Consider the following 19,638-nt stretch of genomic DNA (forward strand, 5'->3'; position numbering starts at 1 on the left):
ACGATTTTTCCAGCGATCCGGAGTCTGGTAGAGACTAGACTGTTTCCAGGGCAGGGCTTATACACTTAACTATGGCCAACATCCCCCAAAGAACATACGGCAGACCCCAGAGTTAGAACCTGACTGTTGGTAGGCTAAGGGGGGTGGGGGGTCCAGGCAAGGAGGTTTATCAAGCGATTCCAGCAGTTGACTTGGTTCGACTTACCAGCTGCCAATGCCACTTCAACGCCTTCAAGTGAGTCATTATCAGCCGCAGACAACAGAAATTCATTCACATTTTCCGCCATTCCGTTATAGTATAACTTTATAAGAACTGCCGCTGTTCCCACTTTTACGCGTGTTTTGACGATGTCTCAGAGTTCGAACTGAAGGTGTTCTGTCACATAAACTGTAGTCATATGAGCAGCATGAGAACGTAGATGTTTAGAAAAGAAGTTTTCTATCACTACAGCATTTATAGTTTAATTACATTTGTTTTTATACATGTTCTGATTTGTTTTTAGTGATTGATGCACAAATATGCTAAGATATAGCTATCATTCGCGCGTCTGGGTGTGTGCGTCTCGCGTTTGGCTGCTATCTTTGCTTACTCCTGGGATCCGGGGGGCAACTGAGTTACAATTTTTCCCAGTGACATACATAAACGCGTTGATCCTGTGGGAAAGTGGAGGATACAAATGTGTCATGATATCAGGAATCAAAACTTCAAACCATACACTCAAACCCTCAACCCTCGTCAATTATATCAAGAAGTTTTTATTGATAACAGCTCCTTGATTATATCACTGAATTACAGTTTTTGATTACACTTTCAACTTGACTTCCTGTCATTGATCGTTGTCCTTGCTGTTGTAGGCTATGTAATAAAGTAACCCTTCGTCTCATAAATGTAATGGTTTTTGCCCATCTTTTAGCATAAAAGCAGCCAAGATAGTATTCTTCAAGCAAAAGTATCATGCCCCGGTCGTTTTTTGGGCGTGTTTTAGGCGTTTTTGTCGGGCATTCTATTGTGTACTTTTTTTTTTTCATGTGCAGTCCGCCAGCCAAAATGGCGAAAATTAAGAAAAAAGCACAATATAGAAAGCCCAATAAAAAAAGCCTAAAATTACGTTGCAAACTTCTGCTCAAAACTTGGAGAGAATCAAGATGGCAGCCAAACGCAAGAAGCACATACAGTACCTCGACATGCGAATGAGAGCAATGTTTGCGCATATCTGTCCATCAATAACTACAAGCAAAACAGGTACTTGTATAGAAACAACAACAACAACAATTATACGGATAAAAACCCAGATTTTCAAGATCTTTCAATACTTCTTTTCCGAAGATCCTCTCTAATTCTCTGCGTTCTCACACAGTCCTCCAACAAATCACGTGTCAAAACAATAGGTCACATGACCAAACAGCTTCCTCTCACGCGTCTTCAGTTCAAACTCGCACTTTGTCAGAACACACACGTGGAAAGGTGTCCGACAGCGGCAGTAAACGGAATGGCGGAGACTGATGCGAATAAATTGCTGTTGTCTGCGGCAGCGAAGGGCTGGATTGGAGGCGTCAAAAGGGCATTGGAAGCTGGTAAATCAGATAATGTACTGTACTCACCAACATTGTTGAGCAAAGAGAGATGTGGAACTGGGCAACTGGAACTAGTTAGGCTGCTGCTCCGCAAGGGAGCGTCTTTGGTGAAGAGAACCATGGGGGCCAAGGCTCCCCTTCACGCAGCAGCGATGAATGGTAGGTTCATTAGAAACAAATTCTCGACAGTTATATACACCGAACGAAGCCAAAAAACAGAAGTTGATACGACTTTTCATTTTGAACTGTTCACGACAAGTTACATACAGTTACGTGGCAATCGAACGATATTAGCACGTACAACTCGTCACTTGCGTGACGAACGATGCACGCAACCGTTCACGGCATGCAGACCACATTACATACTCATTGCCTTAAGCAACCGCGAGAGTGACGCACGTTGACGCACTCCCTCCCTGTTCTTCCCCACGTTTTCAGAAAAAAACGTGGCGGACTTGGCCTCCCCAAATCCGTACGGACAAAAATCACGTATACGGCGGGTTATGCCCTTAGCTTTATGCAGACCTCATCGCCATCGCCAAAAACTAATAATTTGCAGAATAGTAAAATAGTTTCTAGTATGCTTGGCCATTTGGATCTAGTTCCATGGATCCGTTTAGATGCCAGGGTCAGCTCAGCTCCGACATGTTGTAAGGGATTGCATTTGTCTTTCAGAAGGGACGTAAAATGGGGGTCACATGTTGGAGGTGCTTCGAGCACGTGAACACCTACTTATTACTCAGATTGGGCACCTACTGGCTACCCTAATACACCAATACACCAAGGTTAACCATAGCAAGGATGTGTGTTTCTAAATGCATACAAGTATTACTCAGTGGAAGGCAGCCTTTGCTTGATCGTAACCTCGCGCTTATTTTCCTTGTGTTGAGGAAAATCATGAAATCTTCATCATGGATTTATCTACCAACACAGATACGCTTTCATGCTAACGTGTGCTTGATAAGATGATATTTTTGTGTCTCAAATCAAACCCAGGAAAGACAGAAGTGGTGGACTTGCTGGTGCAGCATGGTGCAACATTAGACATACAGGACCCCGACGGCTTCCAGGAGACTCCACTGATGAATGCATGTCGCTACAACCACGTGGACACAGTTCGGCGACTGATTGAGCTCGGAGCAAGACCTGATTTGACCAACGGTCACGTAGGCCAGAAGTAAGTGTCAAACATTTTCATCAGAATATAGAATGAACGATTGTTACCTCCATCAAAAATGGTCGTATTGCTTTGCTTAACACTCAGAGAAACGATTCGAATAAAACATTTATCAGAATAAAAATTTTTCTGTCCCATCCAAAATTGTGTTCACACTGCTCTTCAGCAATCCCGTCCGATTTGTGCGCCCTCCGTCTTATCTGAATAAAACATAAATTGCGTTTCACAGATGAATCGCTACATCTTGTGGTAGTCGGCGGTGAGATTCACTTTATTTCTGCATTGGTCGAGGGATTTCTCAACTCCATGCCCCGCCATTCCTTCGGATATATCTTCTGAAACAACCAGAGGGGCAGAAGTTCGGGCCGAACTGGAGCCCCTTTTCGATCTAAGCCACATTTCGGACGGGTCACACAAAGAGCAACTTTTAGATCTCCTCGTGAAGTATGAGGATATCTTTTCACGCAACCAGGAAGACATGGGCATGACCAGTAAAGCGACTCACCAAATTGACACTGGTGACGCCCCTCCGGTTCGGTTGCCGCCCCGGCGCGTTTCTCCCCAGGCGAAGGAGACAATTGGTCAGGAATTGGATAAACTGACCCGATTAGGCTTCATAGAGGAATCAATCTCGCCTTGGGGGGCCCCCGTTGTGCTTGTCAATAAAAAAGACGGTACAAAGCGAATGTGTGTTGACTACCGAGGTTTGAACAATGTCACCAAGAAATCGTCTTGGCCATTGCCGCGCATAGACGACACTCTTGATGCGCTGTCAGGCTCCCAACTGTTCTCCACGTTAGACTTAAGAGCGGCATATATGCAGGTTCCTCTAGAGGAAGCGGCAAGGGAAAAGACCGCATTTACAACCCCGTTTGGCTTGTTCCAATACAAACGGCTTCCGTTCGGCCTCTGTTCGGCTCCCTCTACTTTTGCGAGGTTAATGGAGAACGTGTTGCGTGGCCTACAGCCTCATGTGTGTATGGCATACTTGGATGATACTATCGTTCACTCCGATGACGCAATTGCCAACCACCTTGCGAACCTAGAGGCTGTGTTCCAGCGCTATCGCGAAGCGAATCTTAAGCTCAATCCTGAGAAGTGCATGTTCCTCGTCACTGAAGTCGAGTTCCTCGGCCACGTCATTTCAGGCACAGGCGTGCGTACCGACCCCAAAAAGGTTAGCGCTGCAGCAGAATGGCCTACGCCGCGCACTGTGCGTCAGGTACAACAATTCCTGGGCTTTGCGAACTACTATAGGCGTTTCATACAAGATTTCGCCAAAAAGGCCAAACCGCTAACGTCATTGACGCGCAAAAACACTCGCTTCAAGTGGACAGAGGAATGCGACAATGCTTTCCGCGAGCTCAAGCAGCACTTAGTGTCGGCACCTATCCTGGCCTATCCTGACTTCTCAAAACCCTTCATTGTTGACACAGATGCATCTGATGTTGGTATTGGAGGAGTGCTGAGCCAAAAGCAGGACGGTCTTGAGAGGGTAATCGCATATTACAGCCGTTCTCTAACGCCTGTTGAGCAGCGCTACTGCGTGCATAGACGCGAAATGCTAGCAGCGGTAGAATTTATCACAAAGCACGAGTGCTACTTGCAAGGCGATGATGAGTTCTTGTTGCGAACAGATCACAGCGCACTACAGTACTTGATGAATATGAAAAACCCATCAAGTCAATACGCGCGCTGGTTATTGCGTTTGGCCACGTACAAGTTCCACATCGAGCACAGGCCGGGAGCCAGCCATGGCAACGCTGACGGTTTAAGTAGAGGGCCCTGTTCCCAGTGCAAGAAAAGCGACTCGGAGGACAGTGAGCCAGTTAGGGTTTTCGCAGCTCGGCAGGCTGATCCAGATGGGCTCAACCCAATCCCTGCCTTGTCTCAGAATGAGATTAGACGAGCCCAGCGTGCTGACCCGACTTTGGCTTGCCTCGTATTGGACGTGCAAAGAGGCACTAAACCCGATAATCTCGGCCTCCAAAGGCTCACCCGGGAACAGCGCACGCTCTATGCTGATTGGCCATGTCTAGAATTCTGGGACGGCGTCCTGTACAGAAATTGTGATAGGAAAGATGGCCTGGGACCCCAGCTCCAACTGCTGCTCCCAAGGACGCTCGTCCCTCGCGTGCTTAAGATGGTCCATGACGAACCGCTTGGTGGTCACTTAGGCGTAGAGAAGACCCTTAATAAACTTAGGTCTGCTTTCTACTGGCCCGGCATGCGTCACGACGTGACTGCCCACGTGTCAGGTTGTGAGACCTGCATACGGACCAAGAGCGGCAGGCGTAAACAGAGAGCCCCCATGCAGCCTAGCGCAGTCGGTTTCCCAAACCACCGAGTCGCCATGGACATAGTCGGCCCCCTTCCTAAGTCGCGTGCTGGCAATAAGTACATTTTGGTCGCGACAGACTATTTCACAAAGTGGGTTGAGATTTTCCCCATGGAGAATGAGACGGCAGAGTCTGTAGCCAAATGTTTCTACAAAGGTTGGATCTGCGTCCACGGTCCTCCACAGTCTCTACACACAGATCAGGGCAAGAATTTCGATTCTGTGTTGGTGAAGGACCTTTGTCGGCTAATGCAAATTCATAAGACTCGGACGACGCCGTATCATCCCCAGTCAGACGGTCTTGTTGAGCGCTTCAACAGGACAATGGGAAATATCTTACGCGCCTACGTGTCGCCCACCCAGCGCGACTGGGATGAGCACTTGCCCGCGGTCAAGTACGCGTATAATACAAGTTGTCACGCGACAACCGGGTTCTCGCCCTACTTCCTGATGCACGGTCGCGAGGCACGTCTTCCCATTCATGTAATGGCGCGCATCCCTACTAGCGTCGGTGAGGTTCATGAACACGTGGAGGTATTACGGAACCGCCTACCGTCTGTGTTCAATCTTGTACAGGAGAAGACACAGCAACAGCAATGTAGACAGAAGGAGCTCTATGACAAGAAAATTCATGGCAAGCCCTATGACATTGGCGACACCGTCTTCATCCTGAACAAACAGGTGCCAACGGGGCTTGCGCGGAAATTGGCGCCAAAGACTAAAGGCCCATTTGAGGTCTTGCGCCGCATTAGCGATCAGGTCTACGAAGTGCGTGGCATGAGAGGGAGGGCACAGCAGAAGGTAGTATGTGTGAGTTTTGAGAACATGATACCCTTCTCTCCCACCCAGGACGACCCGGATTACGATCCGCGGAATGACCGACCCCGTCGGCCTGCCCGCCCTAACCGTAACCGGCGCCAAGAACCTTCCCTTTCAGAGGATCCAGTGACGTCCGGGGAAGAGTCCTCCCAGGGCACTTGTTCTGCTTCCGTTTCAGGTTCCGACCAGCAGTCTGGCGATGAAGATGACCAGGACGAGGCGTCCGTCCCGAAGACACTTGTTCCGCCGAGGGAGAGACGACCAGCTGTGAATCCGGACGTCTCCAGTGACAGCGAAGAGGAGAGGACTTCGACGAGCCATGCTGCTGACGTCCCGAGACCACGACGACATCGCCGCAGACCGTCGTACCTGGAGGACTTTGCGTTGGACTCTGACTCGGATTACATAGATTTAACATAGTGTGTTATTGTTAAGTTGTGCTGAGCAAAGACAGACCACTTCGTGTCTCGCGGTTCTGATGGTGCAAATCATTCGGCTGGGTGTGCTGGTGCATTGGTTGTTGTAGATTGTGTGTTGGTTCCTGTTTCACCTGTAAATCACCGTGGCTAGGTCCCCCGGAAGTTAAGGTTATATGAAGATTTTTTTTTTTGTTATCAAGTACGGATGGAACTCCGGAGCTGAGCTGAGAGGATGGGTAGGTATACACGTTTTCTGTTTTCACGCCGTAGCCAATGTAGGCGAGCTCAAGTCTCCTGTTGGTGTCGTCTGCGTGCTGCGTGTCCATCTCTCGAGGAATTGGATGGGGATTTGAGTATCTAATCTCAAAGGTGATTAGCAGTAAATCTCTCCCCATGCCAGTGAGTATGTGTTAAGGTTACTTAGGTGTTTATTCGGGTAACGACGGACAAGTTTAAGTGATTGACCGGGTAGTATACATGGGATTCTGCATGCCTTCTCTGCTTCTGGTGTGTTTGGCCGCCTTGTCGTCTGCTATGCACCTGCCACCGCCGTACACGTTGGAATTTTGTCTCTTGCGAAGCACACATGTAAATTGTTGTCTGTATCAGACACAGTGTAATAAAACCACATGATTATTGCTTATGTATTGCTGATGTATTGCGTACGCATTGCTTATGTATATGTTTATCTGTATTATGCTGAACTTTTGTATTGTATTGACCATATGCAGAATGTGAGTGGCCAATGGCTGGTGAGAGCAGTCTGATTGGTCACAGAGATATAGATAATGCTGAATATCTGTACTATGCTGAAATTTTTGTATTGTATGGACCATATGCGGAATGTGAGCGACCAATGGCTGGTGAGAGCAGTCTGATTGGTCACAGAGAGCTAAATAATGATAAATGACTGATGGTACCCACTTTTGTTATTTTATATCAACCTGTTGTATTTTTGTTACACCTCCCTTGTAATGTTATGGTATCTTAACATTTGAGGACAAATGTTCGGTGAGGGGGAGGTAGTGTAACGGCCATGACCTTTGACATATGAGATAATTAGGTAATGACCGTCTAGACCATATGAGGAGGAGCTGACATTAGCATATTAGGTAATCCCTGATTGGCTGGATGCCGACAGCATCCAACCAGCTTACCTGTGATGGGCGGAGTTATACATCCTATTGTCATGCTAGTTAACCTTAGAGATTGTATGAAGAGATTTAGTCAGTCTCGTGCCCCAAGGACTCAGGTGAGGTACTTTGGTAGGGCTTAGTCCCTCTGTTGGATTGTGTACTAGTTATTAGTTAGACCGGCTCTCTCTGTAAATATACTTAGATCTCTGTATCATTATCCTAGACCTGTATCCTGTAACTGTAACTTGCTGTAGTCCTAAGTGAAACAACCAGAGGGGCGAGTAAGAACAGAAAGAAACAACACCCCGACTCCCGGGATTCGAACCCGCGCCGAACCCGGGCAGCCGGATCACAAATCGAACGTGCAAACCGTTCGGCCAAAAGGCTTAAGCCGTTAGGCGTCTTCGGTTTAGCAGTCCTTGAACACCACTGTTACACTTCATATTATAATCTCTCTGTTTTTATGAACGTTCCCGAGCCTTTTCCGTGTCTCCTTTCACCCCCAGATGGAAGTTAGCAGCTTCGTTTGTTACGGTGTCCACTCGGCGAATGATGAAGATTTCCCTTTCTTTCCACTCATTGCGTGCCAGTGTTTCCCGCGCGATGCGAAGTATGACCCCAAGTTCCCGGATGAATGACGTTACACACCGGAATTAGCGGAATCCTATCCACTTGCGCGTTCACACTGCCGAATCGCACGAATCGGGACTCCCTGCAGCGCAGTTCTATCCACTTGCCCCAGTTCTATTCACCTCCCCGAGTTGGATCGCGAAGGATTCACTTCGACGAAATCCAAGTGATTTGGGGGCGTTCTCACTGCAGATACTTATTCGAATCGGGTCGTCTTATTCGGATAACATGTTTTATTCAAATCGTTTTTCTGAGTGTGAATATGGTCTGTAGGGGTCTTAGCCTGTATGTATGTATGTATGTGCCTGTGTAACTATTGATCGGTTATTGACTATGTGTAACTTTTTCTTGACCCTGAGTGCTATAAAACGCATGTATATTGTTATGAGTCACATCTTTCATTAGGTTAGCGGTAACAGCCGAAATTCGTCATGACTTTGCGGAAGAGAGTCTGAAGCTGATAGAAGAGGCGAGGAAGACCAAGCTGTTGAGATGCTGCAACCCTAAGTGTGGCAAACCAGGCTACAGGTAGGTTTTGCTGCTGACGGTTCCATCATTGATAGATTTTTTCGCACTATACTTTTCTAAATTTTGTAGCCTGACCATAATCGCGCACCTGGCGGCCAGCGAGAGATTGTGTAAACCCAGGCTACAAATGTTGCAATTGACACAAATGTTTCCTTTTAATTTCTTTGTAGCTTATAAAATGAGATCGAAAGATTTCTGTGAATTTCCTTATTAGTCAATGAACAGGATCTGTGCCTGTTATACATCTTCTACAGGTCAACTGGAACCCTGAAGCTATGTGGCCGTTGCAAGCTGACCCGCTACTGCAGCCGTGACTGTCAGAAACAACACTGGTCTGTCGGACACAAGAAGTGCTGTGGGAATGATGCGTACTCTATCGAGGGGTCAGACCACTTCCAATTGGGTCAAAAATTATGTATGTACTTAGGAGAACAACATCCAGAACTCTTAGACTACCAATTCTGTATAAATCTTGCTTATTCGAAGAATAGTTAAGCACACGATGCCGCTACAGATATGTAGTACTTACAAATTAACAAGCAGTACGTTACCAAACCTTACGCTTATCTTGCGAATGATATGAAGGTGTCTTTGAAGAAAATTATGTCTAAAAGCTCATACTTTAGGTCATCTGTTTGAGTTCTCTTATAAAAAAGTAAACACGTTGAAGGTGTACTACACATACACACGAAGTTTAAACGTAAGAAGATATAACAAACACTGAAATGCTTGTTGTATTGATGGTATCATCTACTTTCTCATGAATATGGGAAAAATAAAGCTCGTAAAGGATTAGATTTTACGGGGTTTGGTTTTTGACAAATGTCTCCCAAGGAAAGGACACTGGGGTACCTGTGCGTGTCTGCTTTAAATTTTGTATCATTGGTCTGCCTAGTGCTTCAACATTATCTAGAGCTTCAACATTATCATTCTCTTGCATTCAATTAGCCTTGGATATATTTAAATGTCTACCCTTTGTATTATTGCTAGTCCTTCAGCTGTGGGCATGACGCCTAGTAGGCTACTCCGTCCAGGGACCAGACCGCTCCAGACATGTCCAACTGGGCGAAAAAATGCTTCTGTATATGGAAGAACATGTACAATAAACATAACTCGACCACTTTTGTAAAAAAAAAAATCTTTGTAAAGCATTATTGAGCACCCGATACCGCTACAGCCGTATCACAATTCTGTCTAAGGACATGGTTCTGGTGTCCTTGTAAGATAATAACGTCCAAAGTTCATGTCAGCTATGCCATTGCTTGTTGCACCGAGTAGCCAAGTAGTCAGGCTTGTGAAGATGTCATTATCCCTGTGCTTAGAAGATCACTTGTGCTATTTTCAGTTGGATTTTTTGCCATGAATTATTGAACTAACATAAACATGTCTCATAGATATAATAACTTTCTGTTTTTGCTCATCTCTTAGCATCCTTGTCTTCTTTTTTTGAAACTTCAGTTTAAAAAGCAGCCAAATAAACTTTCATGCAATGTTCGGAAATCCTCAATGAATAAATATCTATCTAAGTATAGATATATAGAGGAGAGGTAACGTTAGAGATAGAGAAAGAACATGACTTATGCCTAGGTTACACATAGCCGACTTTGGCTCCCGAACACTAGCCGACTCTTAGCCGACCCAAGTCGGCAGTAGTTCGGGAGTAGTCTGACCAGTTTAGGCCACGCCTATTTTTTAGTGCCGAACATGTCCAGAATACCTCCCGACCAGTAAATGACTTACTCCCGACTGTGTCCCAAATGCTAACTAACCTATCACCAACCATCCCGACCTCTAGCCGCAGACTGCCGAATCACTCCTGACTGATCCCCAACCGATTGCCGACCTTTTTCGACTTGAAATAGACATAATCAGCGATTTTCAAAAGAGTGCTCATTTTCGTTTTTAATCAAGAATGTCCTTTGTTCTATTTGTAAACATCACTAAGAGATCAAATTTAGATCACATATAGCTCCAGTGCGGCATTTATGGGTCTTTTTGCTTTTGGCTGGATGTCGGTCGTGTGAAGTTCGGGAGTGATTCGTCTACGTTCTGGCAATAGTCTTTTTGCTTGGGAATGAGTTAGCAGAGATTTGTCTAAGGTCTTGGGGTGAATCATTGGTAAGTTGGAAACAATCTGGGAGTAAATTAGCAATGTTTATGGCGTGGTTAAGATTTAATTTGACTGCTGACTTACTCCCGAACACCAACCGAATACTAGCCGACCGTGCCGAACACCAGCCGACCACCAACCGACCCATTCCAGAGTTGCCGTTCAGAGCCGAATGTTTTGAACATTTCAAAACATTCGGATGGAGCAGCCGAACACCAGCCGACTCAGCCGAACGCCAGCCGAACGCCATCCGACTCAGCCGAACGCCAGCCGACTACAGCCGACTAGCTCCCGAATCATTCCTAAACCATAGTCGGGAGAGAGTCGGGAGCCAAATTCGGCTATGTGTAACCTAGGCATAAACAGGAAATCCTATTGAGAAGGAAACCTAATCTCGAACCAGATCCACGGTGCGTAATGTATAGTATCAACCGTCTCCGGTGCCCGTTTGACTCCCTTGGCCGGCTACACTCCTTGGCCAGCTTTGATACTATTTTATGGCACCGTAGGATCTGCTTGGAGATAAAAGGAAACCTACTGTGCACCGGTGTAAGAAATAACGTATATCTTCAGAATAATGACAAGTTCTAACGGTTGGACTGTAAAGGGAAAGAAAAACACAGGCATACAAACATTGTGCACACCCTTCGGAATAGCCAATTTACCGCTCTCAGAGAGCACCAGAGCAAGCAAAAGAAAGCTAGCGATCTGCAGGTCGAACCTCTGCTTGAACAAAATGTAACGGTCCAAAGCAGCCAAACGCAAGAGACACACCCACCCACGTCCTTTTTCGCATATTTGTGAATGAATCATGAATCACTAAAAGCATGAATAGGAAAATAAATTTATCCTTTAGAAGAAAAACCTTCTGATGGAAAACCAGCTTTTCAATTCTCTTTTCTAAACCTATACGTTCACATATGGTCACGTGGCTAAACAACGACTCACGTGACCAAACAACTTGTGACCACATGTGTCTTCAGTAGTCTCAGTGGGGAACACATACACAGATGTCCGGAAACGGTGGTCCTAACGAAATGGCGAAAAATGCGAATGGATTTCTAGTGTTTGCGGCTTTGAATGGATCAGCTGAGGGCGTCAACGCAGCATTGGAAGCTGGTAAAGACGAACCAAGTATACTACAATAGCACTAGGCATTATTTGTTTGGTTCTAGACAGATGGGTTCAATTCTAGACTAATGACTGTAATCTAGGGTACACTTAATATCATAGAGAGCCTGTCAGGCCAGGTAGGAACAAGGTAGTTCTATTTTAGGCGCCTAAAATAGAACTACATTGTTCCTACCTGGCCTGACAAACTCTATTAAAGGGAGTTTTCTATGATATCAAGGCTACCCTAGATTCCAGTCCATTTTACGTCCTTTACGAAAGACGAAAGCAAGCCAAGCTTACAACATGTCCGAGGCGAGCCGACCCTGGGATCGAGCTCACGATCAGGCCCACAGATCAAATTGATGGAATTGGATCCAGATGGCCAAGCAGCATTAGGCCACGGAGACACTAAACAGTTTAAAACTATCTCTTTCTCCGCTAGACGTGGCCGGCCATATGGGCTCATGGTGCATAATAAGGCCAGGAGAAACGGAAAGTTACTGTATTAAACGTTAAATTCTTTTTATCAGTTTTTTATCAGTTTTCGCCTGGTATTTTGGGTCGGTTACTTTCGGTGACATCTTGTTTTACTTCACATTTTCATTTTCATTTACAGGAGGAATCAGACTTGCAGAAATGCAGTAAATAACTTCGCTTTGAGTTGGGTTTGAAAAGACGCTTATTCATATGTAAATCACAAATAAGGATTTTCACACAAGTGCGAAGTCGGGGCCTGCATGTGCGAAGTACAGTGCACTGGTGACACCTTTTGATCTTCTCCGTGCTATTCGGGCAATTTACATAGTCTCTACCAGACTCTGGGTCGCTTGAAAAACATAGTAATTGAACAGATAGATGAGTAAGCCGACCAGAGAAGTATAGCCGGCTAGGGAACAGCGCGCTACCTACGAAGGTGAACGAAAATTTAAAGCTGACAGAAAAAGAAGAAGCGTAAAACACATCAAACACAGCCGGGGCCGACAATTTGCTAGGAGAGTAGAGAATCACACCCTTGGGTTGATATTATAAATCTGTACTGATCACTTTCTTATGTTGCAATACCTAATGCCTTGGAAAGTATGAAATACGATTGTCGCTATTCGTGTACTAGTATGTTGGATTCATATTTGCCTTCCTTGCAAAATTATGTGAAATAAATGAAATATCTATTGTGGGATCCATTTGTACCAAATCATGGGGTTGTTTTGGATCACAGGTGCAGACATTGACTTTGACCAGTTTGACGGCTGGAACTCGGGTGATAGCACAACCTTACCACCATGCACGGCATTGTTCATCGCTTGTCTCAAGGGGCATGTGGATATAGTGAGACTGCTGCTCCGCAAGGGGGCGTCTTTGGTGAAGAGAACCATGGGCGCATCGGCTCCCCTTCATGCTGCAGCGTCCAATGGTACGTTAATCACAATGCTATTCTCCAAGCAGAGGTTGGGTCGTAGTTTTTACTGGCCCGCTTCCCCTTTAAGGGTTTGATCCGTTCCGTTTTGCGGCAGAGGTGAGGGAAGCGAGCCAGTAAAAATCCCGACCACTATAGCTACATGTACTATCTTCGCAACCTCTGCTTAGAGAATAGGCTTAAAATAGGTAAAACAAATGCTTGTCTGTTAACGTTAAGCGCCATATTTCCAAATGTTAACGGTAAGATGTAATTGACTGCTCTTGGATCATGGGAATCCAAAAAATATTTAAACAAGAAAGCTTCCGAAAAAAGCTAGCCGGTGCGTATTTTGGAAAAAAGCCTGGATGTTAAACAAAATCACATGAAAAAAAAGAGTTTTTAAACTTCGAATTACTGAATCGGTCTGTCTTCTATATAAAAAAAGGAGAATTCATAATTTACATGACAAATAAATAGTAACAAGTGGGGATCGTACCCACAATCCACGGCTGCAGAAGCAAATTGCTTAGACCTTAGGCCGGTCGGCCACGCTGACTCAAATGCGTAATCAAACCTATGGAAGGGCTATTAGAAGGGTTTGGTTAAAACAAGGAGGTCAAAAATCACGGCCCCAAATCGATGTTTCCTGGACGAGTGATGTTGAAACTGATTCGTAAACAAAGGCCCGTGCTAGCCTGGCGAGATGCAGATTGGGTGTGATTCACACTCGCGGCAAAGATCGAAACAATAGGAAGTCTCTCCTTTTTTTAACCTCCTTGGTTAAAATCACCGATCCATGCATCCATCCATGGATCCATGTCGATTCCAATCCTGTGCGTAAAGGTAATACCGCGGCAGAGCAGCAGATCGACTAAAATTCATGATTAACGGTTTTCTTTGTGTTGGAACAAAGCTTAAACTTTACAACTTTTGTTTGGATTATACCATCACAGATGAGTGTTTATTCGTGTGGTTACATGTTCGCGGAAGGCAGCATGTCTTTATGAGTATTTCTTGTGTCGCAAATCCAACCTAGGGCATACAGAGATAGTTGAAATGCTGGTGCAGCATGGTGCAACAGTAGACATACAGGACGGCTTCTACGATACAGCAATCATGGTGGCATGTCGCCACAAACATATCGACACAGTTCGGCGACTGATTGAGTTTGGAGCAAGGCCTGATTTGACAGATGGTTATATGACCCAGAGGCAAGTGTCACACATTTTATTTACATTAGAACAGAAGGAACAATTGTAACCTCGGCAAAAACTGTTGAGGTATTGTTTACCAAAAAGTAGGTACTCAAGCAACTGGATATGGTTTTGGAAACGGTCAGACGTTTCAACTGGAATCCGCCAGTGTTCCTCAGTGACACTGAAGTGATCTGGAAGAAACAGGTCTTTTATACTCTAACTATGAATGAGGCAATTTCAGATGTCCAATAGGAAACGTTGTAAGACAATTCAGACTGAAGACAATTTTTGGTATGGTTTGTGTGTTTGTGTGTGTGTATCATGTGTGCTTGTCTGATGTCAATACACCATTAAAAGCCAGTGAAACTTTTTAGACCATAAGTGCACTTAAGGAGTCTATATGTAGAAAATGTATCGATATGTCGTTCCCTTACTGAGTCATACATTTTTCTAGGTTGTGGAAAGAGGTCGAAAACTGTGACTCTGTGGAAGAGAGTGTAAAGCTGGTACAAGACGCAATCGAGACCAAGCTGTTGAGATGCTGCAACCCAAAGTGTGGCAAACCAGGCTACAGGTAGGTTATGCTAACAGTGGTTCCGTGGTTAATGAATTTTTCTTCGCACATTACTTTTCTCATCCTCCGTGCAGATGTTGCAATTGACACAAAAAAAGTAGATCTATGTACATGTTTCAATCTAAATTTAAGATCGAAAGATTTCTTTGTGAATTTAACTCAGTCCCTGATCAGCATTTGTACCTGTTACATCTTCTACAGGAAAACCCTGAAGCTGTGTGGCCGGTGCAAGCTGACCCGCTACTGCAGCCGTGACTGTCAGATACAACACTGGTCTGTAGGACACAAGAAGTGATGTGGGCATGACGTGTACTCTGAAGAACGACCAGACGGTCTCCAATTGGCGAAGAAATTTCTACTGTACATAGAAGAACATGAACAACATGAGCAACAAACATGACTCTTGTATAAAACATTGGATATGAAGCGATACCACTACAGCCATAATCATTATAGTTTACATGTCACAAGCTACAATCACTCAAGCACGTAGCCCTATCTTACTATGGACATGATTCAGTTGTCTTCGAAGTAAATGATGTCCAAAAGGTCACTCTACGTTTCATCGATGTTCCTAGTTTATCTAGTAAATCAAACACCATGAAGGATTCCGTATGATGTATGAATGTAAGAAGATAGACAGTGAAAAGGTTTGTTGTAAAGTGTAGTTTTCTTGTTTTCCACGCGTATATTCTATCCAAATGTCATGTTTTAATTTTCATTTGCTAATCTTATAGAAGTTAAGTAAAGACGTTGAAGTGTAACACGGAAAGTAGGATTTTTACGAAGCCTCTTTGTAAATTAGCCTATTTCCCTATATCTGTTGTTAGATAAAATATCGTAGAATAAAGTCATGTGTAACGCTTTATATTCTCACCGAATCGTGTTTCATTTAATAAATGTAACCTGCTACTGAACCAAGGATTTGAAGGAGGTTGAATCGCACAAAGTATGAAAGAAAGAAGATATAACAGTTATCGGAAAGGCTTCCGATATTGCACACTAATACTAAAGAGAAACACTAGTCAATAATTGTTGATTTCGACTTTTTTCAGAGATGTAACGGTAACAAAAACAAACAAACTAACAAACCTATTTCGACAAGACCTTACCCCGACGCTTCGACACTATTTTCTCTGTCATGAAAAGGAAAGGACGCATATCTAAGCCTTTTTGTAAGTTGTTATGATTGGCTACACTGTTCCAGGCTTCATAGGTCGCAGAACAAAGTACAGAAATAAACGGATAACCAGTATCCGGCAGAGGAGTATAGTTTACCACGTTGGTACTTCTATCATAAGGGGACCTTCTCGCCCGGCCATTAATACTTCTCTTTAATTAACCCGAGTATAACCTTCGTAGTGACCGCTGGCTCAATGTGTCAATCCTTTCTACTCTCCAAGCAGAGGTTGAGATTTTCCGATTACTACTATATTTCCGCGACTCAACCTCTGCTTGGAGAGTAAATCCTTTTGCTTGCTATCCGAGCCAGCGGTCCCTTAATATACGGAGGATGGTACTCAGGTTAAACTCCTCTGGCATTTTGATATATATGTATTGTTACTATTGTTATTGTATTGTCATCTAAGCCGAATTCTACAGCTGTTTTTTCAGCGCCCTGTGACGCCTGGTAGAGGCTAGCCAATAGTAACAACTTGTAAACAGCCATAAATGGGCGTGCTGGTTGTTTCTTACTTAGGATGTGATCTGGTAGAAAATAGCGTCATCCATAAATCACTAAGTCAAACCTGTTCAAGGCGACCACTTGAGGGACCGGTTGTTTTGGACAGATGGTCGGTTTGAACTCACAACACGTCCGAGGCATAGTATAACTGGTTTCTGATTTTCGTGCTACAAAATTTGCTCCCATCATTAGACTGCCCAATAGACCTCAAATGACACATCCACGTGCATCCGCCGCCATTTTTATTTGGAACAAAACATATAGTATGGCTGTCAAAACCCGCGCAAACTGGCCGATTTTGGAACAAAATCGCGCTAATTACCATCGAAATTCGATGACACTTCAAGCTTGAAAATGACGCGGTCGTTATCGGCAGTGAGTTGGTCCGCTGCGGTTCCACTTTTTGGCGGTAGAGGTCGCGTTGGCCAGATGGTCGTCTTGAAAAGGTAGTTTAATTCTTAAGTCAACGAGGAAAATTTTCGGGACCGAGAAAAAACGGTCGTAATGACCAGATGATCGGCTTGAAAGGGTGGTCGCTTTGGCAGGTTTAATTTGACTGCATACCTGCATACCTGCATACCATCTTCAGTCGAGGGAGGAGTGGACTCCTGTAGTGGACTGATCTTGACACTTCAGGTCATCGGCTACGCATGCTCATACTTCAGATGGCTCCAGTGTTTGTCTAGCTGTTTTTTGAATTCGTTCACTGTCTTACTGCTCACTACTTTCTCTGGCAGGGAGTTCCAGTTATTTGCCACTCTTGTGCTAAAAACCTGAGCTCTCAACCTCGACTTAGCCAGGGGGATCTTCAACTTTAGACTGTGCCCTCTTGACTGTATATCATATAGTACAGTTTATTACAACAATGCAGTTTTCAGAGCCTGTTTAATCTTCTTACTTTCACTTGAGTGTGAAAGTAAACTGGCCTGAAGAAGATTTAAAACAGATCTTTTCATGTACAAATCATACAGTCTCAGAGTCGACACCTTCCGTCACCACGCAGCACAGGTTATATCTGTCTGCCCCTCAAATAAGGCTATTTACCTCTCCTTCCACAAGTTTATCCGTACTACTTATACATAAATGTACCCTCGTCATGGAACAAACGCCGGAAACAAATCGAGGGCCGAATCGAGGCCAGTGTTTCAGGTTGGTCACCAAGGACGGGCTGTACCATGGGGAAAATATTACCTAAATCACGTTTGAAAGCTCAGAGACGTAATTTATTAGATCACAGGATTCACCAGCCCCCCCTATTTTGTTTTGCAATCAATCTTGTAGTCATTGATGACATTGTTTATAGGGATTGTACATTATACATATGGGGTACACAATGTGGAAGAATGTTACATCATTTTTGTAGCAATCAACAAGTAGCCAATGTTGGCTTGTATTGTCGAGGTCGTACACCATACGCATAGTTGGTGTACAAAAACTAAATTGCACTTTTTCTTGGTCTAAAGATTTTTAAAAAATCATATGAGGAACATGTACACCCCATCATGTATAATGTACAATCCCTGTAAAATATAGCAACGATTTCTTTGTAATCTTGGACAGTAACTTCTAGTATACTGAGTGAATTTGCTCTTACCTGAGTATATTTTCTGCTATCTGACGAATTATCTGTTGTTGTCAGTAAGTAGTTCAGATTCGGCAAGACAAATAATCCTAAATAATAGCAAGCTGGTCGTGCGATTTAATCCGGAGCGCTTCATATGGAAATATCCCAAAGAATCACGCGACTTTTTTTTTAACCAATCAACTTTGATTGGGGATACTAATGGCTAATTTAAAACGCGCTATCTAATTGGATGACAGAGGAAAAGACCTTAATCGGTGAACAATGGCAGACATTGTTAATATTCAACATGGCTAAGCTACTGAGCGTTCCTCTTCGCTGATTGGCTGCAGTTTAATAATCAAATTATCAAACTTCACGTGCAGGAAGATATATTGTCAATGACCGGTGCTTGTCAAGGATTGCGTTGCTGTATCTTCGTCGTATGTTTCGTCGTTTTGGGATTAATTCCGTGCGGGATATTCTACGGAAGATTGCGGGACTGACCGTCTGGTGCTGCACAAATGTTTGAGGTGGGTGGCTAACTCGTTACTATTTGTTAAATACCAATTGTAGCGCCCCTGCACTTGAGGAGCTAGGCTCCCCGTCTCTCACCCCCCCCCCCCCCACACACACACACAAACAAACATAACGAACAAAAGCAAGAAGCAACCACCGCGTCTTAAAAAGACCCTCGTCCCAATCCGTGTCCTGAGTCTTCGACCAAATGAAACTGGACACGCACATGGAAGAAGAAGAAGAAGAAATGGGCAATTATCATTGATCATAACACATTCGTTCCAGGCGTTAGCTACCTTACGTTAGGCCATGTTGATTTGATTATATGGATGACATCCACGAGAGCATCAATTTTCGGCAGTTTCCAAAAATGAATGTTTAAAAATGTTTTCAACCATACATCGTAAATCACACAAAGCAGCTTCAAAATAAGAGCTATCATGCAATTATTTAAAAGCATTTTTCATAATGTAGAACGATATGAATGTAGGACGATACTAATACACTACAGTATGTTAACGTTATGTATATGTTAACGTTATGTGTGTGTGTGTGTGTGTGTGTGTGTGTGCGTGCGTGCGTGTGTGTGTGTTTGTGTGTGTTGCTTATTTCACAAAAATGTCTGACCTGAAGATGTTTTATGTATATATCCTGTCTCTGTCTATATTCTATTTTTTTCTATATAAGTCTATTACAGTGTCTTCATGTGTGGCCATGTGTTGGGTCAACGACGGTCATTTTACCATATATGGTGAAACGCTTGGACGCAGTGGGCCTTTGAAAATAAACTATTCCTTTTGAAGACGAAGCCGAAACCTCCCGAATACCATATTTCACTCCATGGATCCAAACCAGACCTACGG

General features: G+C 44.2%; 4 protein-coding genes across 8 annotated transcripts in view; 3 read left to right on the top strand and 1 right to left on the bottom strand.

The window, feature by feature from the left end:
- Nucleotides 1-1,005, bottom strand: part of LOC118420322 (poly [ADP-ribose] polymerase tankyrase-1-like) — an 8,385-nt gene extending 7,380 nt beyond the window's left edge. The window contains exon 1 of one of the 3 annotated variants that reach the window (XM_035827093.1): nt 206-1,005. In XM_035827093.1, the coding sequence (XP_035682986.1) occupies nt 206-287 (82 nt within the window). In that variant the 5' untranslated portion in view covers nt 288-1,005. The remainder of the gene's footprint in view (nt 1-205) is intronic. The other 2 variants (XM_035827094.1, XM_035827095.1) reach the window with 2 other exon arrangements.
- A 270-nt stretch (nt 1,006-1,275) lies between these two features.
- On the top strand, nt 1,276-15,879 carry LOC118420326 (ankyrin repeat domain-containing protein 29-like). Of its 2 annotated transcripts, none has more exons than XM_035827101.1 (5): nt 1,276-1,575; nt 13,062-13,256; nt 14,278-14,452; nt 14,892-15,011; nt 15,213-15,879. In XM_035827101.1, the coding sequence occupies exons 1-5, from the start codon at nt 1,395-1,397 to the stop codon at nt 15,304-15,306; spliced, it is 765 nt and encodes a 254-aa protein (XP_035682994.1). In that variant the 5' UTR covers nt 1,276-1,394; the 3' UTR covers nt 15,307-15,879. The 2 variants fall into 2 exon arrangements, with proteins under 2 accessions (XP_035682994.1, XP_035682995.1); XM_035827102.1 differs by lacking the exon at nt 1,276-1,575 and adding an exon at nt 11,702-11,851.
- LOC118420329 (poly [ADP-ribose] polymerase tankyrase-2-like) lies at nt 1,632-9,186 on the top strand. Its single transcript, XM_035827105.1, has 4 exons — nt 1,632-1,734; nt 2,572-2,752; nt 8,500-8,622; nt 8,877-9,186. The coding sequence occupies exons 1-4, from the start codon at nt 1,695-1,697 to the stop codon at nt 9,115-9,117; spliced, it is 585 nt and encodes a 194-aa protein (XP_035682998.1). The 5' UTR covers nt 1,632-1,694; the 3' UTR covers nt 9,118-9,186.
- Nucleotides 15,880-18,635: 2,756 nt separating the features above from the next.
- LOC118419211 (poly [ADP-ribose] polymerase tankyrase-2-like) overlaps nt 18,636-19,638 on the top strand; it is a 135,259-nt gene continuing 134,256 nt past the window's right edge. Inside the window, exon 1 of one of the 2 annotated variants that reach the window (XM_035825562.1) lies at nt 18,636-18,789. The gene's annotated coding sequence lies outside the window, so the exon portion shown is untranslated. The remainder of the gene's footprint in view (nt 18,790-19,638) is intronic. The other variant, XM_035825558.1, reaches the window with a different exon arrangement.

This window comes from Branchiostoma floridae, chromosome 7 (genome assembly GCF_000003815.2).
Source record: "Branchiostoma floridae strain S238N-H82 chromosome 7, Bfl_VNyyK, whole genome shotgun sequence".
Taxonomy (NCBI): domain Eukaryota; kingdom Metazoa; phylum Chordata; class Leptocardii; order Amphioxiformes; family Branchiostomatidae; genus Branchiostoma; species Branchiostoma floridae.